The sequence below is a fragment of the Halichoeres trimaculatus genome, unplaced genomic scaffold (genome assembly GCF_033239565.1).
Source record: "Halichoeres trimaculatus isolate MK-OKI-2021-1 unplaced genomic scaffold, fHalTri1.1 fHalTri1_scaffold_11, whole genome shotgun sequence".
Lineage (NCBI taxonomy): Eukaryota > Metazoa > Chordata > Actinopteri > Labriformes > Labridae > Halichoeres > Halichoeres trimaculatus.
This window is the reverse complement of record NW_027437189.1, coordinates 30,876,504-30,903,869: the sequence shown is the minus strand read 5'-3', so window position 1 is coordinate 30,903,869 and position 27,366 is coordinate 30,876,504. Positions and strand designations below refer to the sequence as shown.

The following is a 27,366-nucleotide window of genomic DNA, read 5'->3' as shown; positions in this document are numbered from 1 at the left end:
TAAAACTAAAGTTATGGTCATACCTCCAGCTGCTGAAGGTAAACGGGCACCCCTCCATCTTCAAGCTAGCTAGGATTGCCAGGTATGTATGACAACAGTTGAAAAAAAAAGCCCATTTGCCAAAAAAAACAAACCCCATTTCTGGAAAAACACATACCTGGCAACCGTGAAGTGGTCTACCTTGCATATCAGCTGACGTGCCTGATGAAATTAGTCTGCAGCTCTTTGTATTTAAAATCATTGACAACAGTGAGGGAGTAACAAGTTATTTTAGCGCGAATAACTGTAACATTATTACTGAAATCTGATGAGTAATTCCTTACACTACTCATCGTAAGTAAAAGTAATATTATTACTGTAACAGGTTACTAGTCAGAGCTTAGGAACCCCAGGCTCTCTTCTATGGATTCGCTGTTAAGGTTTGCAGGACAGTGTGGCAGACAGCTCTCTTTACAAACAATTTGATTTAAGTTTTGTTGCCAAGAAACATTGTTACAATAAATAAATAATCTATCAAACACAAATTTCCTTTACCTTTTTTTTTAAGTTTATAAAGCTACTGCTAGCAGCTGCTAGCTTAACATGATGATGATGATTTGAAGCTAGGCGAAAAGTTAATTTGAACAAGGCCAGCACCTCTCCTTTGTTTATCCTGCATAAAAAAAATGCATCAATGGAAAACTGTGGTGTAACAGTTGGAAATAGCCACTCAGCAAACTTTGTCCCCAATGGTGAGCAAAGAAAGCACATCAACCCACACCTACCACTCAGATTCTGATCCATACACTGCAGCGTAGGGTTTCCATGCCTTATGTCCTGTCTGCGGAAGCGCCGTTTGCTGTTTGGCATATATCGTGAACACAGGGATCCATCCCAGGCGCAGTAAGGGTCTCTGGCCAGGCAGCACTCAGCGCAGGCTTTGCCATATGTCTCACAGCGGTGGAGCTTCACTTGTGCCACACCTGCTGGAGAGCCCACAAACAGGGCTTGCTGTTTGAAAGAGGAGGGAAAGACTGTCACTGTCACTTCATGTTACAATGTTAGCGTGAGCACTACTAGTTATATTTATGACAACCTACCCTTTTCACTGAGATTTCCATTGATGTAATTGGAGTTGGCACCTGGGGGAATGAATTCACGGCAGGTTTTGTCAAAGTGTTAAAAGGTTTAAACAGAATTCAAAGCAGAAACAATTCATCTTTTCTTCCAAGAACTCTTCATTGGTCCAAATATAACACAAGTTTTAAAAGATCTTATAAACACAACTGTGTAAAACTCACTTTGAAGACTTGAAGTTCCTCCAGTGTTACTTCCTCTGTCTCCAAACTGTTTCCACTGTGCAGAGCGATGACCTTTAGTACAGTGCCAACGTCTGAAAAAAGGGAGAAACACAAACTCTGAGTGACAATGTTTCAGCAGGAGCTAAATATCATTAATGTATTGTTGTTTTCTCTGCTCAGTGGAGTTTATCTGAACTCCATTTGGAAACGTGCACAGTTCAGGTGTTAAAGTTTGGAGAGGAATACAATCACACACTCGTTCCAATGAACATGACATCATACTGCCCGTCCTCTGCCTCGACTCGGTCCACCACGATCTGTTTCAGCTTGTAAGGAATGTTTGCCTTTACGAGCACAGGTTGGCGCAGAGCTGGAAACACCGGTCGCCACATCAGCGGGTGGTTGCGTGCAAACTGCAGAACTGAATCTGGAAAGTCCTTAGTGCTGCCAAACTCTCTGCCTGGCTGGTTGGTGATCTTACTCGGGCACTGGAGAGATAGATAGGGTGATGATTATTAATAGAGAACAACTTTGGTGGAATCTTTGTCCAAAAAATGATGCAACACTGGAAGAGGAAAAAAACAAATAGGAAACTTTGAGACGTTTCCCTCAGTGATGCTATGTTCTGACCACTGTAGGCATACTTTCTACAAGAATGGTGGCATTTTTTCCTGATGTCTCCTCAAAAAGCTCTCATTAGTAGTTTTATTGAGCCTTAAAATGCTGGTTTGGGTCTAAAACTGTTGTAGTAGAGATTTGGCTGTAGATTTCAGCTCCACAGAAAAAAATAATTAGGTGTTTGTTGAAAATCTTCATTTTGTGTCATTGAGAAAAGAATTGTGCTTGTTCTTGGCTGAGAAACTGTTTAACTCAGATCATTAAAAGGGCTGAACACCATCCAATGAACTCATTTACACACCCAAATAAACGCATTCACGCGCATCAGTGACCTTTTGGTTTACCCAAGACTGAAATCATAAATTCCTTGAAAAAAGCCAAGTTTTTTTTTGTCACGGAGAGTTTTCAATTAAACTGTCTACTTGTCTAATGCCATTATGAGAAAGTAATGGTAAAAACTCCAGCTGCAGTCGTCAGACCTAATTGAATGTGTTGTCCCTGCTGATGGCCAAAACTATTATGTGTATTAAGTGTTTCGTTTCTTAGCTTGTTACTTCTCTGAAAGCAGGTCAGACTCTTTTTACCTCTTTTATAAAAGAAGGATGCAGACGGTGAGTGTGTTGTATTATTTTGTTAAGGGACAATACAAAAAACTCAAGAATTGTACAGCATCTTACTTATACTAAAGAATGTCTATCAGTTTAAACTTAGCTGCCAGTTGTCCCTCCTGCCCTCTCAGCTTTAGGGTAGGATTAACAGAATGGTTAATAACAGAATTACAGGTGACAGACGTTGCTTTCAATGTCTTCTAGAGTACAGAGGATGAAGCTGGACACTGCCCCATGGATGAGCTTGCTGAATGTTGTAATTTTGCTGTGTAGATCAATAAGACCTTAAAGGATCTCTGGATTTTGAGTAACATTCTCACATTTAAAGATTTTCTCTTTCTGACTGACAAATGAAGACATCATCATGTCCCACCATTCTCCCTCCTGAAGTGTCGGCTATGACATGCAGGTCCAAGGCCAGCTATGACACAAATTACATGGAAACGTCTGAGGAAACTGAACCTGAGCCTACTCTAATTCAGGATGCAACAGGAGTTTCTGTTATGAACTCCAAACTGGCTACTGATGCACACCTTCCAAAATGTGGACCCAAGAAGGACAGCTTCTGTTGCTCAGAAAAGAACAGCCAATCAACACGCTGTACTGAGGAAAGGAGTGTCTTGCAGATCATCTGGAGAGCCCAACACCAGAAAATTAAAGAAGCTGCTTCCGACTTGCTTTAGAGTCTTTAGAGGTTTAGAGGACCTAGGGGGATCACTTTGTTCAAGATGGCTTGATTTGAATAAAGTTTTCAATTCAGGCTGACTGAACTCCTTGGCTGATTAGATGCTGCGTCTTCTTCCTCAATAGTCTAACATCAAGGTATTAGAAAATTCAGTGATGAAGTGTTTAGGCAGAAGAATCAGGGGTCTGTCCCAACGAGGCCTGCAGGAGGCCCAAAGCGCCAGAAAAAAAGTTACTACAGGTCTTGATAATTTAAAAGCTAATGAGTACCTAAATAAACAAGGAAGAAATGCTCTGAAAAAAAAAAACAACCTCTCCCTGGATCCCAGTCCCCAACTAAACCCCAGACAGAGGTGGTGATCACTCACAGCCCCATAAACTCAATCCCTTTACTTCAACTTTCTCCAGCAAACTACATTGCACCATGCCACTGAACACACTGAACACTGCAACTTTTCTTTTCATCATACATTTGGTCTAAACAGTGTTATGGATATACAATGTGCACTTTGGAAATTATTTCTTTTTAATGGATTCAGATTTATAATCAGTCTTATTTGGGGCCTACAAGCACATATTGAGTATAACATTGATATATACAAGCTGTCAATAATAAAGGCTAAAATTCAAATGTGAAAAAAAACAAAATCCACATCATTTGTGCTATACTGTGGCCGATCTACTGTGCACATGCTTTTGGAATGTAGCTGCATGCCGAACAATGTTAATAACAGAATTAAAAGAGATCAGCAACTTTAATCACTTTGTGAGAGTGAGGGATGGTTTGACTTAAAATATCTACAGATTGGCTTAAATGAAAGCATATGTACAACTAATGGGGCTGAAAATTGGCCAAATATGAGTGTAGTTCCAAACAGGATAGATTGATATTGAGTTTAGTACACAGAAAATATTCTTTGAGGATTCATTCAAACCAGGGTTTTTGGATAAATCCCAGAGCCTGATATTGCAATTCCAGACATCCATATGGTAAAAATATTGCTGCTTTGCTTATCACAACAGAATCTGATCCATGCAATAACCTTTTAATGGTCTGGATTCAGTTCCAGAGGAAGATCTGAACTGTGCTGACTCAAAATGCAAGACCATCGAAATTTAATGGAACATTCCTCAGAGTGTGGTTTACCAAATGGCAATAATTATAATGTTTCCCATAAGGTGTGAAGCGTGTGTGTGTGGATCCAAGCTGAAGTCTGAAACTAGCTGACTTCAAATTCTTCCTTAAAAATGCAAGTTTGTTTACAGTCTGATCAAATATAATGAGAAACATGTGCATGGAGGGATCATATATGATTCTAAATCAAGTCCAAGCATTCTCTCCTTACAGTGTTTGTTTCTGATGAAATTTGGAGCTGACACACAGATCATGCAAGCACATCCCGAAAATGACAGTCTGTTTGACACTTCCTGCTGAACTGTTTCTCATCTGTTTGCACAGCATATAAAATTCTGACTGGAATCACTCCAAAATCTATCATCAACTCATCCAAACTGTGCGCAGCACGTCAACCCAGTGCCAAGTGGGACTAGATGTGAAAGAGATTTGCTGGGTACTTGGCAGATGTATTCAAACCAATCGCTACCATGTATCTGAGTGATTGCACATGCAGAGTTAAACACAGCAGCCTGTATCCAAAGCCTTAAATCAAATCATGTCCCTAAAGAGAAGGTTGGCTGAGGTGTAAATCACACAAAAACTTCTCTCCTCTCTGCCAGCATTGCTGTGCATTGTTTAGCTAATATTCCAGGGATGCTTAAGATCCCCAAAAAGTAGATTCTTAGCAGAATCAAGTTTTATTGCCAAGTACATTTGCACATACAAGGAATTTTACTTGGTGTGTTGGTGCAACAGTAAACAAGGAAATAATACAGAATTACTTGCTGTAAATTCCGTAAAATAGAATACAGAGAAAGTCAAGATATACAATATACAAATATACAAAAAATACAGAGAAAAATGGAATAAAACAAAGATAGAGAACAATTGTGGAAAAACGAAATAATAATTAAAATAATGATGAGAGAACAGAGGATACAATGTTTGATGTGGAGGTGTGCAATCACATTTTATTATATATTACTATATTGACATTTGAAAACCCAAAAGATGTCAAACTATCTATCACTACAGTATCTCCATTACTCAGCTGTATTGAATACTTGATTCTGATTGGCCAAAACGCCACAGTGGTTAATTCTTAACAGCAAAAATGAGATGGGCAGTGTGATGGCACACATTAGATCAATTTAATCCATGAAGAATTCTGTTACACTCCACTTTTGCCTGTTGACGCTTGGGCAAAACATCAGCTGCTGTTAGCATCCCAAATTGTAGGCTCCACCAAGGGCTCCAGACTTTTTAGCTAGTGACCTACAAAATAGCCGTGCTGGAGACAAGTGAACCCCAACTGTGATAATGCACTTGGCTAATTAAAAAAACAGACAACCCCCCCCCCCCCAAAAAGGCCTTGGTAATACCCCAATCCAAAAACAAACAACAGTGATACAGTAAAATAAAGATACTGAAAAAGGACTGTGAGGACTATCAGTTTGAAGTGGGATGCAGTGACACCTTTGGCCGGGGTTGCATGTGCATACTATCATGATGACATGACTCTTAAGTCGTGTGTTTGTTTTGAAACATGAATGGAGATCAGATCTTTTTAATGCCTCTTTTCTTTGCTTAAAACAACTTATACTGGAGACAACACAACAAGGTCATGTATTTATTAACAGCTACTTAGCACTGTTATTTGAAATGTGACAACAAGCAAACTTTGTAAGTTTGTACTGTAGTTTAGTAGCCAGCTATATGAGATGTATCTGTAACTTGTAGCGTTAGTAAATCCTATGTCCTGCCAGTCATCTACCAAGCAGAGCTAACATAACCTCACTCTTTATGCTATTGATAGATTCCCAACGGCTACATGTGGTTTGGAATAAACATTATCACAAACAATTTAACCTGTGTTTTAGCCTTTAGCCCGTGTTTCAGCCTTCAGTCCAGTCCTGTCCACCCTGATTGGGAAGTTGAGAAATACCATTTATAAATAACCTATATTAGTGCTGATAATCTCATTTTAAACTGTATATTACGATCAGGCATATATGTAGAAGTCACACTTTTAAAAATCACTTAGAAGGTCCACTCAATCCCATTGGTTTAGTTGATCTATAGAAAGTTTGACTACCTATATGCACATATTGCTGTGTTACCGAAATCAATCTGACCCTAGCACTGTTACGAAATGAAATGAAATGAAAAAATACTTTATTTATCCCAAAGGGATATTCAGGTAGGAATTATCCTGGATTAGTCACCTCAAGGGGCTTGGAGCAACAGAAAAAGTGTAAAACAGATCTAACACTTTCTGCTTGCACAATTTAACATCAAATTTGACACCTATCTTGTTTATATTTTTACACTATGCCCCTGGAGTCATTGTTTTACAACCGCCCAGGGGTCCCAACCTCTGAATTGGAACCACTTGGCTACACAGCAAAGGACATTTTTAGCATTTGATTCTGTCTTGCAATCCAGGCACCAGCAGCAGAGCTGGTGAATGTGTTTTGATGTTACCAACCGTTACAAAGTAATCCAAACCATGAGAGCCCATCTTACATTTTACATCTAATCTCAAACCAGTATAGGCAGATAGCAATCCTGAGGCTAATGGGGCAGAAACAACGAGTATGAAGCTAAGTGTCACGGTGAAATACACTACAACATGTGGTCTGCAGGGGCCAGGGATCAGACTGCTTTTACCTCTATGAACAAAGCTGAAACACAGCTGGTATATAGCTGGTTTAAAACAGAGGAATGTGATTTTAAAGTCAGGAATCAGTCCAAAAGAATCAACCCAGGTGGATAAAGTGATGCAAGGATAAGCAATTTGAATTTTTACAACCTAAAAGTTTCACATCTTAGTGTCAAACATGAGGTCTTTTTGATGAAAATGGATGTCAGCAGGGACCCAGGCAGCTAACACATCACAGAGCTCATATCTGATTGAGACTGAATAATTAAGTCCAGGTACGATTACTATCAAAGCTTGAGTAAATCTAAAATGAAGCAACTACCTCATCCTTTCCCCCATGAAAGAATGAGTTCTGACACAAATTCAAACAATATGCTGCAATACCTCAATCCAGGATAAATATCCTGAGAGGATAAAACCACTGAATCCCTCTCAGATGAACTCTTTGGAACATAAAACTGAACTTTAAAGCTTCATCCTGAGGCGAGTTTTGACAGGTGAGTGAGGTGATGTGATGGATAGTGGGCCGAATGAAGCTTAAATCTGTTCAAAAATCCAGCAAACTGATAAAAAAGAATTTCACAGTTCTCCTCAAGAACAAGAAAAAGTAGGTCGTTATCATGAATTTTAAACTGTTTTGTGACTGAAATGAATAAATATTTTAACTTGAGCTAAACATACAGCCAGGATTCAGAGCTGTCATTCATCAGATGAGTTTTGATCCATATTTTACTTCTCTCGTCTTCCCTTTTCTGCTTCTTCTGTGCCTCTTTCTCTCTGCAGTCCTCTTCCCCCTGTTTCCTCTCTGCCTCCCATTCCTCCTTCTCATCCTCACTCAGTTTTTAGGCCAAAACATTTGTGTTAATCAGGGATTCAGCTGCAGAGGTGTCTGTTCTCACATTATTCATATTCCTTCTGCCTCAGTGCACTCTCCCTGTAATGAGGGGAAATTACATGTGCAATGTGAGTGTGTTTTACACGTGTGTGTTTGTGTGTAAAACATGTCTAATTTACAGTGATCTGGTTTGGAGAACATGGCAGGTCTCCTCAGAGAGTCAGGATGTAAACCAGGACGAGGCTCTGCACTGTGTATGCTCAGCACAGCTGCACTCTCACAAACAGTAGTTTGCTTTACTGATATGGAAACTTCCACAGCTCATTTATTATTTGATGATCACTTTTCTACTCGTAAGGGTGCTTTTTTCTCCCTCTGTTACGGCTAAGCTATGCACTGAGCCTGAGCACACTGACACACAGCTAAAGTCCTGCTATCCTCTGTGCCCAGTCATGGACCATGATTCATATGTGACTGTTTTGAAGAAATGTAGAATGACTTAAATATGAATATAACATGCAATGTAAAGCTCTTTAGAAATCTATAGACAAAAAGAGTATATTCTACTTCCTACTAAGTGTTATTTTTTTCTTTGTTACGACCTAGAAAAATTTGTCTGCAGTTCCGTTTAGCAGAAGGAATCACTCCACTATAAGTAAGGAAGAACAGTACATAATATTATTTCCCACTTTTTAAATTTGTTAATCAAAAAAAAAAAGGTTAAATGTGCTGTCATTTTATTTTACTTTGAACCGAAACTAAAAAGTTCTTATCAAATCTTATATATACAGTGGGTAAAATGAGTTTTGAACGCATCAACTTTTTTCTCATCACATTTATTTCCAAAGATGCAATTCAAACAAAATTTCTACCAGACATTGGTATTAACTCAAACAATCCACACGTGAGAAGAAATCATGACATTCAAGTCCATAAATAATGATTATGTGGAATTAAGTGCGATAACAAAGGAAATAAGTATTGAACACACCATGGAAGGCTGGATACTTTGGCAAGGAATTGCACCATACCACCTGAAATCTTTCAGTAATTATTACTTAAACTTTAAATTAGTGCAAACCAACATCAGCTGGGCTAGAGCAAATTGATGGTCCTATAAAAAAGGTTGTTTTTTGCCAAGCAGTTAAATACAACACACCTCATGATGGGTAAAGGCAAAGAGCAGCACCATTGGGGCCATTATTCACAAGTGGAAGAAGCACCACCTTACCATCAACAGGCCACGCACAGGAGCTCTTTGCAAGATTTCTGACCAGGGAGTCAGAAAGATAGACAGAAGAGTACTCAACGAGCCAAGGACCACCCTGAAAGTGCTCCAGAAAGACTTGGAGGCAGCATGTACAAATGTTACAGAGAAAACAATAGGCAATGCACTCCACCGCCATGGCCTCTATGGCCTCTTTTTTCCGGGCTGTACATGTATATTGACCTGCGTGCAGAGGTGATGTGAAGGGTTGGGGAGTCAAAAAGAGGGGAGAAAATGTGTGCTTGTGTGCTGTGTTTTTGTTATGAAGGATCTGATGCTACGGAAAGAAAATAATAATGAAAAAAATACAGCACTGGGAAGTCCTGGACAGAAGATAAAGTCCTGTTTTTTTTTCATTGGTGCGACATCTTCTTAGAGATAATGCCAAATTTGTCCTTTTTGCAGGGGGGGTGCTATGACTTCTTTAAGTGGAGTGGTAAAAATAAGACAATGACAAAACGCAGGACCTGCCCAGGTATCTGCATGTACCAGGGATGCAAACAATTAATCGATTATCGATAAGAAATTACTCAATTAAAATAAATTCGTTGCAATTAATCACGTTTTTAACCTGTAATTCCCCGCCACCCCGCATGAGGGCGCAGTTGGCGCCAGACGTCCTTGATGCACAAAAGAGAAGCAGACCCCTGACAACAACAACACAAAGACAAACGAACAGAAGTGGTCAGCTTTCTTAAAGGTCCACCACCACTCCCTGACGCAAGTCCTGCAGTATGGTGGAAGGTAAATGAAGGCAGGTTTCCAAGAGTGGCAAACCTTGCACGGAAATACCTGGCCATACCTGGCACGTCTGTCCCTGCTGAGCGAGTGTTCTTGGTAGCTGGCCTGACAGTGAACAGGCTGCACACAAGGCTCACTCCTGACCTGTGTTTCCTCTATCATTGTATAGGGGGGCAGCCCACCCTCCCAACAGAGGCACCCACCCCGCCGGAAGTCGAGTTAATTTTACTTTCCATAGAGCATCAGATCACAGCAGAAGTGATTCAGAGTTACCTTTCTCATAAATCAGGCCTATACTTTTTTTTTTAATTTGACAGACTGAAAAGCAATATCCATCTAATTTACATGATGTGATGTCATTTGTACATCGTTGCGTTCACATTTCTCACTGTTTCGCACTGTTTCGCGCAGGGTGAAGTTTTACCTTTTTGGCTATCTACTTCAACAACTATCAGCAAAATGTTGAATTTGTAATATTCCTGTGCATAATTGTCTAAACAAAAGAGAACACACTAACACTAAGTTGTCTTAGCTTGGAGCACAGATATGGCCTGGCAGGTCAGGTCTAGAGTCCAGCTTGCGGCCTCATTTCACTCTCACCCTGTTTCTTGGCATATCCACTGACCTGTCCTCTGATTCAAGACATAAAAAGACTGAAAGGAATAATGAAGGAAATCTTCTTAGTTTGCACTTTGAGGGCTCAAAAAGGTCTGAAATGAATTAACTCACTGAGGAAAATATGCCTCATCAAAACATAAAAAAGGTACAGTCAGCCAGTTGATTTCAACATGACTCCCACCCCTTAAAAAGTAAATAGCCAATCATAGCTTAGAGTGTTTCAGGCTGGCTCCTGGGACTAGCCAATCAGATTTCAAGGTTGGACCAGTGCCACCCTTTGCCAACACACACCACAAGATTAAATAAATGGTTGTAGGTGAGACACTTGAAGAGAGTTCACTTACCACACCAGGTCTTGGGTAAGGAACCCTGCCTTCATAAGCTCCCCACTGGTAGTCAGGGCTCTCCTTGTGAGCGAACGGTCCATTGAAGGCTTCTCTGATGTCAGACATTCGATAGACACACACAGCAAATCCCTGGAACACGTTACTGTGAATGAAAAGAGGAAGAGATGTACCGATAAACATGAAACATGTTTAGCTTTGTCTGGATTTAACATAAAAATGATGGGCAGATTCAGTTAAACTTGCAATCATAAAACTAAATAACATTATTCAAAGCTAATTTTGTCTGCTCATCAATATTTAATTACAATCCATATGAGGTAGCACATCTTTGACTGTCCCTCCATGGTTACTCACCTGATGGTGCTGAAGATGGCATACACATCTGGGTTCCTCTCATCCTTCGTCCTCAGCAGGAAAACATCCTCTGTTCCACAGAAAAACACAACATCAGGTGTACTGTGTGTGTGTGTGTGTGTGTGTGTGTGTGTGTGTGTGTGTGTGTGTGTGTGTGTGTGTGTGTGTGTGTGTGTGTGTGTGTGCGCGCGTGTGTGTGTGTGTGTGTGTGTGTGTGTGTGTGTGTGCGTGTGTGTGTGTGTGTGTGTGTGTATGTATGTGACATATATGGCCTTTCATATCGCTCTGTATTTTTCTCACCCAGTTGGTTGAAGTGTGTGTCGATGCCATGGGGTCCTGGTACGGAGCACACCAGCCTGGCTTTAATGAAAGTGCTCCATTTGTTCACCAGCACTCTCTGGCCTCCAACATCATTCTGGGAAAAGAAAGAAACATCCATAAAACAGTGTATTCAACTCCAAAAGTGCACTTTTATTGTTTTGGCTTTTGGCTTTGGGCTGCAGCGTACGATGATGTACGATCAGCTCTGAGGTTAAATCAACTTGAAGGGTGTTGGAAGAAAGTGAAACAGGGTGTTAATTTTTTATGTTTTCAAAAATTCTGCAAACAATGTGTCACTCAGTGCCAGTACAGACATTCATTTTTAATTAAAACCAACTGATTATGCGTTTTATACCGAAAACAAGACAGCAGCAGTATTGGAAAAAGCAGCTGATGTAGGTGATGAGTATGAGTGATGATAATCTGCAACTACAGGGAAATAGTAGGAGAACTTGTAAGCGGCTGTGGAAGAAAAAACTAAACGTGCTGTTGGGACAGAAAGAGAGAAACAGATGGAAAGAAAGAGGAGAGATGGAGAAATGTATGACAACGTTGTAATTTGAAGGTTTAGGTGGGATTTTATGCTTTGTGCAAACTTTTCTGGCACAGTGAAACAGTCTCGGAGGAAATCCTGCAGCTGTCTTTGGAAGTGTGAGCGTATTCAGTGTTTGAGTGTATTCTTTCATGCCGTACCTGCACTCGCAGCACACAGCGCACAAAGCAATGCGTGAATAATGTGGGAGAACTCGCAGAGCAGATGGGGATCAGTTTGACAATTCGACAGCTGTGTGTGCTTTGGAAGGGGAAAGGACTCATAAGATTCTGGATATCATGATGCCTTCACGGCCCTACGGGGAAATATAAATATTTGATCACTCCCAAAGACGTTTGTCTTTTACACGAGAGGGTTTGGAACAGTTACCTCCCCATGAAATCCAGAACCTTTCTGAAAATGAATGTAACCAAAACTCAAGACGTTTTTTTTGTCTTTAAATCAAGTTTCTTTTTTTTTATAAGCTCCAGTTTGCTTTGTAATAATGTTCTGATTAAACTCTTCTCAAGACAACTTCAGTTTAAGCTCATAGGTCAATTGGACTTACGGACCAAGAAAATCTAAAAACCCTTCATTGGTGGAATCACCCACAGAAAATGAAACCCCACGAGTCCCCTGGCTTCATAAGGACCACTACAGCTTGGACTGAACCATCTCTGCAGATGTCTCATTCCTTTCACTTGAATCTTGTGTGGCCATGAAGACATGTCACGCTCCTGTGACCATCTGTTCTCACTCCTCTTCTCTTTGTGTATTCAGATCATCTCTTTATCTCTCTGTGAGCTCCTGCTGACTGGATTGAGGGTGGATGTGCTTCTGCTAAGAAAAATATTTCCTGAGGTTGTGTGTTTGAATTTTCATTGAGCTGAAGGAAAAACCCCGCACCAAACAAGCTGTACAAATATTCTGTAGAAATATCAAAATGTGCTGCATTCAAAATGAAATGTAAACACATAACAGTTCAAGTGTCTCACCGCACACACTCGTCCAACTCGTGTGTGTATGGCCCCCTCCCTGTCCCCGGCCTCTGATGCTTTCTCAGTGAAGAAGAAATACACTTTATCGTTGTCTCTGTCGTCGTTGTCTGGGATGAGGTGAGCAGCGATGAACTTAGGATCTAAAAAGTGAGAGGTACAATGAATCAACAAATAATCAATCAAGTCTGTTTGGAGAGCACCAGTTAATGGGAAATGATATCTAAAGACACTCGGCAAAAAGAAGGTCCAGATTGTGTCATTGATATAACGATAAATCCACCATAAGCCATGACTTGGCCTCAGAATGTAATTTATTGATTGCAAAAATAGCAAAGTTAATCCTAATGATTGATATTCTCCTCATAGCAGAACCTAGCTCATTCGCCCTGATGGATAAACATGCTTTGTTGACGAGGGATGTGCCTTTGACTGTCGCCTTTACAGTTAAAGCCCAGGAGGCAGAATTACAATTGTGCTAAATGATTTTTGCAGTTTGTATCACTGCAGTGCAAAAAATGCAGGTCATAAGTTTGTGGCTGAGCTAAGGTGCAGCCATCTGCTGCTAGTTAAAGTTAATTTCTACAGCCATACTGCTGTCACTGTAAATTAGACATGTCACTGTTCTGTTAACCATGTGATGAGGTTTGTTAGCACTTAGTTAGCTTTACCAGGTTAAACCAAGGGGCAACATCCAGTAAGTAAAAATGAAGCTTATCCAGAAGTGCTAAAAGTCCCGCTCAAGGCTGGCTGCAGAAAGACCAGAGGTCATGTACACACATAAAAACAGACTTCTATGGCATTAAAAATATATATTTACAGCCTGGTTCAAAAAAACAGCTTGGGTCTAAAAAGCAGGCATCTGTCTCTGTGGTTAAAAAGTTATTAGGATCGTTTGATTGTCAAATCAGAGGTACAGCTCAGATCACGTGACCACAGGGTGCCCTGTAGCTACTCGAAAAAAACTCACAGCCAGCGAATGTGGCTGCGTCTGCGGTCTGGCTTCATTTCACGGTTTCAGGAACAGACGGGTGACGTCACAGATGCTTCATCCACGTTTTATAGTCTATGGGTTAAACCAGTGTGCAATCACTTGACCTGAGTTAGGTGATGTCACCTGTCAATCACAGGTGATGCAGGCACAGGACCTTGCATCACCTGCATATCAAACACATCATAAGTTGTGGTGCAAATATATGGTTGGTATTAATCAATTCATTAAAAAATTAACGGCCAATTTTATAGTATTGGGTTATTGTGGGAAAATATTTTCAGAATAAAATTAGATATCACTGAAATCTATGCACTTTTACGGTTTGAGAAAAAATATAACTTTAAATCCCCTTTAAATTTATTAGAGAGGTACACTGTGTTGCGCTGCTACAGCGACATGTTGTTTAACAGCTTTCTGCCTTTGCCTTTTGGCATCCGGCTTACACGCCACCTATCACGAGAGGGCACCGTTTGCAGTGAAAACGCAAACGGGATCAGGCTTAACTGTACCAAACGGTACTGAACCGAACTGGACTGCTCGGTGGAAACGCGGCTATATGTGAAAAGTACCCATCCCAAGTCACAACGACTGGGAAATTGTCACGTGGGAAAATCCCTGGTATGACATTGTGAAAAGAAAGACTTGAAAAACTGGAACATATTTTTTTTGTGTGATAATCTTAAACATAAGACTGAAGTCATTCAACATCTCAAAAGCCGTACCAAAAAATTGAAATCTTTTGAAAGTAAAAACTTGAGCTAATAAAATAAAAATGAGGATTCATTGACTGCAAAAAATTTTGTACATTTTTACTGTGCAACTCACTGCATTCAAACTGCATCCAAACATTTGATGGCTTTTATCGCCATTATTCTTAACAACCCAGAATTGTTAAAGCATAAATTCTTTTAACCTGTGACATCAAACATTAAAAAATCTGAGTCCACAAATGTAAATGTGTCCTTGTGTTCCCTCTCCCTCCCTGTTCTGTTCTCTGTCCTCCTGCTCAGCATGTGTGGCAGGGGGCGTGGCTACCTCCCTGCTCTCCAGCTGATGTAGCACACCTGTTTCCACTCAGCTCATCAGCCTCAGTATAAAAGCCGGATTCTCACTGCACTCCTCTTCCAGATTATCTGTCTTGTGTGCAGTGCTGCTTTTTACCAGTCCACTGACTTCAGAGCCAGAGTTTCCTCAGCCAGTTTCCTGCCTCCAATTCCAGCTTTTTGTTAATTTTTCAATGAACTCTTTCTTTATACTCCAGCCAACAGGACCAGAAACAGTCCTTGTATGGGGAACAATGTCTACTTTCCAGTAACATATCTGTTTAATGGGACAGATAAACAGAACAGTGGTGTTACCATGGAGGAGTTTCTGGTCGGTCTCTGTCCTCATAGTGGAGCGACCTCCCATACTCCTGAAGATCACAGAGTCTCTGCCCAAGAAGTCTGCTGTCAGTCCTGCATACAGCTCCCCACCTGTAGGAAGAGGAGGAGGAGGGTGGTAAAGTTAATCATACACTGAGAAAAAGAGAAGTGTCAAGTTACAAAAAAAAGAGGAAAAAAGTGAGAAAAGGTTATGAGAATGCAAACAAGGAGCAGCAGTGAACAGGAAAAAAGATTAGGGAAAAGATTAGGAACTCTATGAAAAAAGGAGACCTGAAAGGAAATCAAAGGTGACAGAGAAAGATTTTGTGGTTCAGGGAAACGAGGGCAGAGGGAAAAGGAAATCAAACAAATCCTATATAAAACACACAGAGTGTAACCTGAAACCTAAACTCAAACACACTCGGAGCTGTGCCTCCTCCACGGGGACCCACACCGTCAACACGGGCTCATTTTGAATTTCAGCAACTCTGGAATTTGACATCGGTGCAAATGAAAATGAAATATTTTCTGTGTCAAAGCTCTGCTGCCACATTACATCAGTGAAGTCAGTCTGGGTCATCTGTCTTCAGATGAGACTGAAACCTCAGACCAAAATAACTTCATCACCTTCTTAATGATGGCGATTAATGTGACGTCATTTCCAAGCTGTTTTTCATTCCTTTTAAAACACAACTGTCGTAACAATTCTGAAAATACTCTGCACACTCAGACTGTGTCAGTGATCTCATGGCTGTAAATTAACTTATCTTCTTTAGCTGCAACAATAAAAGCGCAGACGCCTCTAGACAGAACACAAACAGGCTGATGTTTGTCCTAGCAAATATCAACAGTCACACCTACTGTCCGTAATTGCTGATGACAGAGTCTATTAAGATTTGTGATTGTTGGAAGAAACTCCCGTATTTCAAGAGTGGGAAACGTATTGCTTTGACAGCTGATGAATTAGACTCCCACCATCCCTCACTCTATCCTTCAGGCTGTATCGTATTTATTTCTGGCTCTGTCTAATTCAGAGATAAAATGGCGAGCTGTGTGTAAAAGGAGCTGTCCAAACGAGGGGGTTTTCACCCACATGATTGTGTTCATGTGATTTTCACTATGTTGCCGCTGTCTGAGTTGCATGGGTTCTTGGGTAGCTTCAGGCTGCTGACGTCATCAAAGGTGACAGCGTGTTTTGCTGCTCCTGTCCCTGTGCTTCAGTAGTTTTCATCTGATGTTAGCAATAAAGGGGTAAAATATTTTTTTATCATTATTTATTATTAATATAAATATTGTTGTAGCCTTCACCGGTGTTTTTTCACATGTCTAGGGACTGGGTGGAGAAAAGAAAAACATTAATTATTTATTCTTTAAGGAATTTTTTTTCAATGATTCCCTGATTTTGACTAACATTAGAGCCTTACTCTGGGGTCTTCTCATGGTAGCATTTTTTTTGTGACTGGAGTTTCATGATAAGTTGCATATGAAAAGGTAAAAGAAGAAGTACCATGTTGACCCAAATATAGAACAACCCTGATTATAACATGACCCCTCTATTTTCAAGACCAATCTTCAGAAAACAACTCTGAAAACATAAATTAACTTTAACAGAAACTTTTTTAATTGAAATTCTGAGATAATCATTTACTTCTGTCTGCTGACACTGTGGCTAAAAACTAGCTTCTGTTACAGATAAAAACTCATTTACATCCAAGGATTCTAATGTTCATAACCACTAAGTCATAGGGATGGGTACCTTTTAAATTTGAAATGATACTTTTCTGTGTTTATGTGATTAAAAATAACAATTTGTTTATTAATAAAGTATATAAAAAATCAATTTAACATATTTATTCTTCAATATATAACCTTGAAATGCTGTGTTCATGTCCAACATGGAAAATCACCTACTCTTCCTTTTCCTCCCAGTCACAAGGATGCATTTAAGTACCTAAACATGGTACCTTTTGATTTTACAAGAATTGGTACTCTGTACTTTTGACAAAATTTGGTCGGTACCTTTAAAAGTACCAAATTCAGAACTGATCCCTGCTCAGTCAAATATACATTTTATCATATGCCTCCACTTCAGGCTGATCTTGAGAGATGAAAAATAGTTACGGGTTGGGGGGCAGGTGTGACAGCAGCCTGAGGAGCCACTGGGTCCCAACACTCTCTGATAAGGGAAAAGAAGAGCAGTGTGATTTCCTGCAATCCAGGCAGCAGCAGGATATCTGGGAAGCCCATTTCTATATTTCTGATCACCACAGAAATAACAGACTGGATATGGACATTGTATGTTTCAAGATGCTTCCATTGTAAAGCAATATTCAGTTTAATGTATATTATTAGAAAAATCAAGACTGACTTGTTCAATTTAGTCTTAATATGTCCCGTAAGGAGGCGGATAAGAATCCATTGATTCTTAAGTTCTACAAACAGTAGATTTGGGGGAACCATTTCTTTTAAAGCTGTAAATAAATCCTAAATCATCTCTTAAACAACAACAAAAAAATCTTTATATATTGTGTGACTTGTTCTTGTCTGCTGTTGGTAGCTGGGTAATGGGAAGGATAATGTACATTGAGTTGCACCTTTGCTCACCCTGTCAGGATTCTAATCTGCACAACCACCCAGTTACGATACTTCTTTTGGCTTTTTCCTTTTAAGGGGTCACTGCAGCCCCATCACTTGTTTCTGACGTGGGTTCTGCATGTTAATTTGGCACAATTTTATACCAAATCCCCATCCTGACACAACCCTCCCTATTTATCCTGGTGCGGGACCAGCAATGATGGCTTTTGCCATTCCCCCAGTGGCTGGGTTGAAGCAAAACTAACCACCTGTTGGAGCAATTTGAGGTCAAGTACCTTTCTTGAGAAGTGAAATCAACCTTCCGCGTGGGAGACAACGACCTTACAGCTGCCCCATTCACTTTACACTATCCCTTAACTAATGCAGGAGAACAAACCCCTCTAGCTCTTTGAAAGCTCAATCCAAATTATTATTATTTTATTAAAATACTTTTATATCAATTTCTTTACGAGGAACTTATGCACAATGTAAGTATCCCCCTGTGTGTGTTTCTGCAGTATATCGTAGCTGAAGTCCAAAATACTGACACCATCTTTAATTTTTCTTGCCAAATTTTGCGTCTTATGGGGGAAACTTGGATGCTAAACAGGAAGGTAGGACACTAAGGATTGGATAGATGGATGCACATGTACACTTCCACCCCCAGTGGCTCAAAATGTACCCTGTTCCTGCAATAAATCTGCTGAGTTTCACAAACGAAATGCACTTTGACGTTCTGAGGGGAACACCCAGAACATTTTAACCTAGTCAGCATAATTCCAGTGTATGTGTGTGTTTCTGTGGGTTTCAGAGCCAAAAAAGGTTTCTTTCTGGCTGTTCTTATTATCAATTTGGGATTCATATATCAGGCAAAGAGCAGCGAGCTGGAGGTAAAAGAGGCAGAGAACAGACTCTGTGTTTGTCATTTATGATAGTTAGATGTGGCAGAAAAAGAAAACAATGATACAAAAGGGTCTTTGCTAATGTGACAGCTTTGTCCAAGCAGATCAACTTGTCAAATTGGTACTGAAGACTCTGTGCAAAGGGAAAAGAATAAAACAACCCCCCTTTTTGGATTCCACACCTCACGTTTTCAATTTTGTTTTGGGGTCTGTGCCTTTATTTTGACAACGTACAGAAGAGGTGGACAGGACGCAAAAACAGAGGAGGCATGCAAAGAAAATTCAGCTGTGGACGTGGAAGTTATTATGCATGCACTGAAACAATATGAATACCAGCGCTTCTGCTCCATAAACTGCATCAGAGTTTAGAAATGAATTCAACACATATGGGACATACCACTGAAGGTGCTTGCAAAGGGGAGGCTGGGGTCATGTGGAACCTTCCCTCTGCCATTTTCCACATTGGTAGGGTCCATTGTGAACACATGCTGTAAGAAGACAAGATTCATTAATACAGAAAAATGGTCTGTTTGATCACATATACACATCAAAGGTTTGTGCTCTCATTGCTTCGGGTGCTTCAGACTGTACGCTGTTAAAAAAAATGTAATTTTATAGGAAATGGTCTGTAATTTTTAACAGATTTTTCCTCTTTTCTTATGAAACAGCAAAATGCTAGAAGGTTTACAGATATTTTCAGTATTTTTACACAGTAAAAAAAAATAAATCAGAATTTTACGATTAGTAACCCTTGATTTTTAAAGTATTTATTATGTTTTTTTTTTTGTTTTGTTTTTTCTAACACTAAACAAAACTGTAAAATTAAACAAATTATCTGTAAAATGACATCCTGGATGTTTTTAAGGTATTATGTCAGCTGAACCCTGTACTCTCCTTACTCGTGGTTGCAATTCACTGATTTAAAAAAAATGGTAAAAGCCCTGGCAGCAAAGTATTCAGACAGTTGCTGCATTATTACAGTCAAACACTGAAAAAACATGGAAATAACTGTAAAACTACAGACTTTACTGTAAAAGAAATAAAAATCTGACAAAAAAAAGGTAAAGGCACTGGCAGCAAAGTTTCCAGAAAAATACAGTTTATTTACAGTCAAACGCTGAAACATAGAACTCTAATTAAAAAAAACTGTAAAAATACAGGAATGAATTGTTTTGTGATAAGAGACAAATTTAAAAAAAAAACAAAAAACCTCCAAACAGAACACACTGCTCTTCTCCTAAAAACACTTTCCTCTAATGCATCAACTGCACATTTTGTCCTCCATCAGTTTGTGTTATTAATTTTACTATTTTCTTTTTATTTCACAGCAAAATCATTTTTATTGTGACAGTACTTGTAACCATGAGTGAAGAGGACACACTGTGGATATGACTGCTATACAGGGGGCACAGAATGTTTGTGCTCCATGGCGCGAACCGGCTATCTGTACTTTAAGGCGCGGACCAGCTGTTTGTGCTGCGGGGGACTGGCTGTCTGTGCCCCATGGGGCGGACTGGTGCTCCCCCGGGCAGACCAACTGTCTGTGCCCCATGGAGTGGACTGGCTGTCTGTGCTCCATTGTGCAGACCATGCCCAATGATTTTAAGATTGTGTTTTGTTTTAAATAAACAAGTTGTGTTAATGGTCTTTGCTATATTGGTCAGTTTTTAAAAGCAATGTTATTTGAATTACACAGCTGGTCCATGCAGTGTTGCATGGCGTTTTACATACAGAGTTTGTTTTCATACATTACAAATGTTTAATTGTACATGGTAAAAATAATACTTTTCACAGGAAATTACTGTAGATTGATTTGACTGTAATTTTATGGTATTTATCGGGAAGCTTTGCTGCCAGTGCTTTTACCGTTTTTCTTAATTCTTTTTTATTTTTACAGTGTAGAGTTCAAATGAAACTGAACTTGTCCAAGCCCGAGCACACAGTGGACCAACCCAGGTTTTCAGATGGAGGTTAGTTTCACCAGCTGAAAGACCATTCTTCTGCCTCATTGCTTACACATAAAAAGGGGACAGGAACTGTTTCTAATCTCAGCCTGTTACTGATTTATCTGTCCTCTCACTGAACTCTGAATGTCTGTCTGAGAACCAAGTCACCGTCTGAGAAACAAGGAAATGCTGGATCAGTGGCGTTGCCAGACCTCAGATGAATTTCCCACTCAATTCCCAGATCAACCCAAGAGACTAAGTGTGTACTGAGCAGGCAGCAGGATACTAACTGTTATCAAATAAAAGCTACGTTTACATTCCAAACTTTATGAAAAGAAAAAGAAAACAGATCAGTCATATGAACAGCTGGGTCTCAAGCCCTGAACTTGCTCATCAGTTACCGTCCAACCAGGTAAGAAAATATCTGCTCTAATTTACTGAAATAATAACATTTCATTCAACGGTTTGTAATTTACTGAGAGTAGCACTCGGTGTGTGATACACCTTTTCCTTTAAGATTGATTCTGTTCTGAAATGCTATCAGATTTGACTTTTTTTTTTTTTAAATAAAGGTTAAAGGTCTTGTTCCATTTCCCTTCTTCACTTAATAACTTCTCAAACTCTAATACCCAGAAATGAGTCTAATGTTGAAAGACTCACACAGCTTTTACAAAAGCAGCAGTTGGCTTGAGGTTAAAATATTATTGGCTTCAGCTCTCCTGGTGTTTCAAGTCATATAAACTACTGTGTCTCACTTTTTAACTTGAGGAAATAGAATCATCACTGTGACCTGTACACAATCTCAAATTGGCCATCTTTGAAGTTGAGCAGGCATTTACACTGGTTAAGTCTGATTTATAAAGCTCTTCTTGGTTTGGTGCCTACTTATCCGTGTTTTTAGCTTCAAGGAACCACAGTGCCTTGTGTTCCTGTGAGGTCTTTAAAGTGTCTGTCCCGTGTGTCCACACTGAGCTCCATAAAAAAGCATTTAGCCTTGCTATTCACACTGCACAACACTTCCTCCAAAATAGGTTAAGAATGGTGTGTCTTGGCTTGATCTTAAGAGACAAAATATGCACGACAATTGGACAGCACAAGTGTTTTTGAACTGTAATCTGTGAGCAAGACTCTGCACTTTGTTTGTAGAGCAATTTGCACATTATTAACTGTTTTCTATTGGCTTATTGTTTGTAAACTGTCTTTTTTTTATCATGTTAAGGCTGGTAAATATTGAAGGATTCACTAAAATTTTAGAGACCACACACTTGATGCCAAGGGCGTAGGTTTGCATAGGGACGGTAGGGACATAACACTACCAACTATTCAGGGGGCACAAATTGTCCCCACTAACTTTTAAGCAACCTTTTTGCATTATATAACGACTTCAGTTATATAGGGAATTTAGATTGTCTTTCCATATGTTGTAAGGATAAAATTGACCATTCTGTTATCAAGTAAATTATTTTCATAATGTTCTGACTTAAATTTACCCCTTTTCACTCGCTGAATGTGCCGGTCCAATTTTTTTTTCCTCAAACGCACGTTAGATTGGCTAATGACACACACACACACACACACGCACACTCACTCAGCCCCGACAGAAATACGTGTTGACAACATGCCGCCTCCTTCGAAGAGGAGGGATATTATACGTTTTTTTCGGCCAGCAGCAGCCACTGTAAGTAATGTAAAAAGACGTCAATGTTGTGGAGGCGAGGAACACACCACTAAATTTGATACTGAAAGTCCGACCTGCATCAGATTTAGCATACTGCGCATGCGCTGTGCTTTCTAGAGAGCTCCTTTCTTTGAGGGACAAAAGTCTTTGTCAGTTCAGAGGTCACAGCGCTGTCTGGAGGGACACGGACTTCAGCAGATCATTGATATCTAACTCAGAGCGGACTATGATGGAATATTGGTGAAAAACACAAGTTTTTGGGTGATTAATGCAGTTTTAGGAGCGGTGCTGTCTATGAGTTTGGCTGTGCTTGTGGACAAAAGCAGTAGTGTTTTACCTGAAGGAAGGCTCCATTTTTATTTATTTTTGTTATTCTCTGACTAAGACGTTTTTTCAGTTATATTTAATTTATTTATAAGACAGACAATGTTGAGTGGTCTTAAGACAAATGTTTATTTTTTGCATTCAGTAACACATTTGTATTGTGTATGTTACTATGATTTTAAGTTATGTTCAAATATTGCAATTTAAATTTGCTAATAAAATCCAGACATTTATTCTGGAAGTTCTCAAAATGTTTCTATAGTAGTTTTTGAAAATAAAGGTTTGGAATGGTGTATCAGGTGAACCAATACACATTTATTTTGCATCGATCATTTAGCCTGTCTATCCATTAGGTTCATATTTGTGAGAAATGTAGCCCTGACCCCCGTCCACCCAATCTGTTTGGTCTTATTAATGTCCCGTCCCCAGCAAAAAGTGTACATGCAGGTTATGCTGTTATATTGTCCCTACCAATGTTGAGACCAAACCTACGCCCTTGCTTGATGCTAACAAAAGAACCATAGCACAAGATTTCTCTGTCCTGATCTTACAGTGTGTGGTCTGCACTCTGAGGACACCACACACTCACAGATTCTTCAGCAGAGTTTCAGCTTCTTCATGCTCAATATTCCAAATCTTGTGTAGTAAAATGTGACTTTGGTTTAAAGAAACATGATGGACGTACGGGAAAAAGCAAAGATGATTGTTTTAGAACTCTAGAATTTCGAAAAGGGATGTAGGGATGGGTACCCAATTAGGTACTTTCAAAGGTACTGACCGAATTCTGTCAAAAGTACCGGGTACCGATTCACTTAAAATCAAAAGGTACCATATTAAGGTACCTGAATACATCCCAGTGATTGGGAGGGATTGGAAAAGTAGGCGATTTTCCAAACTGGGCATGAACACAGCCTTGCAAAGTTATATACTGAGGAATAAATGTGGTAAATTGAAAAAAAAACAAAAAAACAAAAAACAAACAAACAACAGATTATGTTGTAAAAAAGATAGATATTTTTTTTACATTAAGCCAAAAGAGTACCAAAAAGTGGTACCGTTGAGTACAGGTACCGAATGCCAGGTACCGGGTATTGGTACCGTATCATTTCAAATGTAAAAGGTACCCATCCCAGCTGAGTCAGCTCGCGTCTTGATTGGCTTTGCTCCTGTACATGTGACATTACACACTGTATCTGCTCGGCTCCTCTCAGAGCGCCCCACACACTACAGGATTTGTAGTCCAAAATATTAAACATGTTCATTATCTACGATCTCTGAATCGGAGGCCTTCAGAGCAGCTCTGACCAGAAGAGATCACTCTTAACACACCCCACACTACAGGAATATCACACATGATGTCATCAGACAATCACGCCTTTGCTGGTTTGATCGTAAGGGGTAGATAGGGACAAATGTCAGCCCAATTATCCTGTAGTGTGTACCCACCTTTAGGCTTTTTATGATTTCTGCTGCTGCCCTCTTGACCAGTTCAGCCTTTTAAAAGAGACCCTGATCCGAATGGGTTCTTTAAATGGCAAATGGACCAGTACATGTATAACACTTTTCTAGTCATTCTGACTGCTCAAAGTGCATTACAATGCTAGTCTCATTCACCCATCCGCACCACGTTCACTCACTGACGGCAGAGGTTTTTCTATTACAGACACCATCAGTTTATCTATCACATTCATACCCATCAACACCACTCACTAACAGTGGGGGCAATTCAAGGTTCAGTATCTTGCTCAAGGACACTTTGGCATGTATCTGCGGGAGCCGGACTCAAACCCCAACCCTCCAATTGAGAGGTGATGACTACCACTGAGCCACAGTCACCCAATTTGTATTTACCTGGTTGAATAAAAATAACTTGTCATAAGCACTGTTTGCTGATCCCAGCGCTCAAGAACACTAAAACACAAAAATGTCATCATCTTTTTAAACAATTGAAATGATTTTTTTTTTTTTGGTTTGAAAGAAAAGGAAACATTTGGGTTTAATTTATTTTCCTTTGAGCATCCAGACAAAGATCAACCCTAAATTAATTCTGACCTAAAACTTGCTTGTAATAAACACTTACAGACCAGACTTTGGCAGCTCAGCTTGCAGACACTCCTGACTCTTGTGTCCCTGAACAAAGAGCATCATGGATGGTTTTCATTTATGTGGCTGTGCTCAATTATTCTTCTGACAAGTTTAAGTCACCCAGTCTGTTTGCTTTTTTTCATTACAGAGGAGGAGACATCTGCAAGTAACTGTTTCCAATAAAAGATATGTGGACAAGGAACTGAAAGGTCATTTCAGAACTTGTTTTTTTAAGTACATCCAGCTTTGCTGTTGATCTTTTTTTTGTTTGTTTTTGCACTTCTTCACAGCAAGCAGCTTTAGGTTGACAAACTGATAGGATACCAACTTTCAAAAACGGAAAATATTATTTTTAAGAAAAAGCCCTCGAAGTGGCAAAGAAACAAGACATTTGGTGAAATTTGACCTGAAAGGTATTGAAAAAGACCTTTTATTGATTTTCATTTGACACCTAACTTAGTTGTTTTTCACTTTTTGGGGTGGACCACTTTGGTAAACAATTGAAACAACAGATTTGTAATTTCTGTGTCACTTAACAGTTAGGTTAACCAGATAAAACTCAAACCACATCCTTGAATTGTGTGATTGTTCAGTAAGGAAAAGGTCACTGTCATCCACAGTACAGTCAAAAAGCTTTTACTCAGAGCTCTTCTCCTCTCTTTTCAGTCACATCAGAGTCCAGAGCTGTCTCTGCCAGAGCAGGGTGGGTGTGAACAATGAGGGGCCAAATGTTACTCAAGAACAAAAAGGGAATGAAGGGTGACGGGACCTCCAGTTAAACCTTATGTTTGATTGCGTATGAGTGATTTGAGTGCCCTCGCAGTGACCTGTGTCCATGTTCCTCTGACAGACAATGGAGTATTGTTACAGTGAGGGTGAGTCTCCCACTGAACCCAGATCACTGGGGAGATGATGACATTGAAGTCTGGGGGATAAATATAATGTAAGAAACACATTGGACAATGCACACTCTCACGCACATGACACTTTGCACGTGCACCTACACATTCTCACTACGTGCTGAGAAACATGGATGCAGCAAACTGCAACAGTCAGAAAAACATTTGGGGTCAGTTCCCAGCAGGTGTAAGGAAATAGGTAGAGACAGTTAAGATAATGTGTGATCCAGATGTTGGTTTCTGGATGTTCATGAAGAGTTCTGTTTCACAGGTGTCAAAGTGAACACGTACAGACTTAAACTCAACACAATTACAAAAAGTGAGTTTATAAAGAATATTTAAGAAGTACCCTTTGTCTTCTCTCTCTGCACTAATTTATGAAACAATGAACAGTAGGACTATCGATTTGTTATTTTTTATACACATTGATACTTACTTATAGACACTAGACCTACATTGGAAAAAAAACATCATTAAGAAAATCTGTTATTTTGGTGAATCACGCTGCCAGGATGTTACACGCAAAAACAATTTTCTGATTGGTGATAAAGTGAAAATGATTTCTTGATATATTTTGGTAGAATTTACAGATATCACTGGGGGCTGTCGGGGTTAACATTTTAATCCAGAAACAATGGAGGTCATAAATTCATACATTTTTTTTTTTTTTTTTTTTTTTTTTGATCCACTGAGCGCTATTTGTCCCTTTTGGCACGCCTTAGGTAAACTGCTGCAGCAATGATAAAAATAACAACACAGCAACACTTCTGAATGGCATATTTTTCTCTTAGATTACTCAAGTTCAAACAATAGACCGATATTTTCGGGACTGACCCTGGGATACAACAAAGTCAGGGAGGTTGACTACAGTACTGACTAAATGTATGGCAGCTGACTGCAGCCCTGTGAAGGCTTCATTAAATTTGTTTGATTCCACAAAATCAAGACACACTGGTAAGTTTTGCTTAACATTGCAAGAAACTGTTATAAAATGCAAAACAATGGAATTTTGACGTTGACTTCAAACTGTGAATAGTTGTAAATTACTTCTAAAATTATTAATTTCAATAAATAATGATGATAAACAAATAAAAAACTGCTACTGGGAATATATAGTTATCATTTTTCTCAAACACCGCAAAACGGCTTTTCAGTGATAACTATATTATACTTAGCGTATTTTCCACAAAAGCCAAATCTAATAGAAACATTTATTACATGTTATTTTTTTGAATAAATAAATAAACAAACCATTCTGCGCAGCAGCTTAGGCTGTGTTTGAGAATTACGTGCTCCAGTGAATGCATCACCCGCGATGAACGGTTTAGCGGCTAACGTCTGTGTTGTTTGTAATTCTGCTCGAAGTTGTGAGACGGGCTCGTTCGAAAGTTAAACAGAGAGCTAAGTGTTATTCTCTGACAGTTCTTTAAATTTTGTTTTCATGTTATCAGAAATCACCAATAACGTAATCCATCCATTCCTTATGTTTGAACCGCAACGTATGATGGTAAATATTGCTCATATAGTGCACATCACTAATACGCTACTTTCCAAAATGCATTGTGGGATACAATGAGTGGACTATATAGTGAATAACCATGCTCGCTTAGATTTCGGACAG

The 27,366-nt window shown here is 39.5% G+C and overlaps 1 protein-coding gene across 2 annotated transcripts in view; it reads right to left on the bottom strand.

Moving 5' to 3' along the window:
* sema3bl (sema domain, immunoglobulin domain (Ig), short basic domain, secreted, (semaphorin) 3bl) overlaps positions 1-27,366 on the bottom strand; it is a 107,874-nt gene that overhangs the window by 11,431 nt on the left and 69,077 nt on the right. For both annotated transcript variants that reach the window (XM_074681210.1, XM_074681209.1), the window contains exons 5-14: positions 19,211-19,301; positions 15,332-15,448; positions 12,980-13,122; positions 11,432-11,546; positions 11,132-11,201; positions 10,775-10,919; positions 1,537-1,768; positions 1,281-1,372; positions 1,080-1,121; positions 765-990 (exon numbers count right to left, since the gene is read on the bottom strand). In XM_074681210.1, coding sequence (XP_074537311.1) covers positions 765-990; positions 1,080-1,121; positions 1,281-1,372; positions 1,537-1,768; positions 10,775-10,919; positions 11,132-11,201; positions 11,432-11,546; positions 12,980-13,122; positions 15,332-15,448; positions 19,211-19,301 — 1,273 coding nt within the window. The remainder of the gene's footprint in view (positions 1-764; positions 991-1,079; positions 1,122-1,280; positions 1,373-1,536; positions 1,769-10,774; positions 10,920-11,131; positions 11,202-11,431; positions 11,547-12,979; positions 13,123-15,331; positions 15,449-19,210; positions 19,302-27,366) is intronic.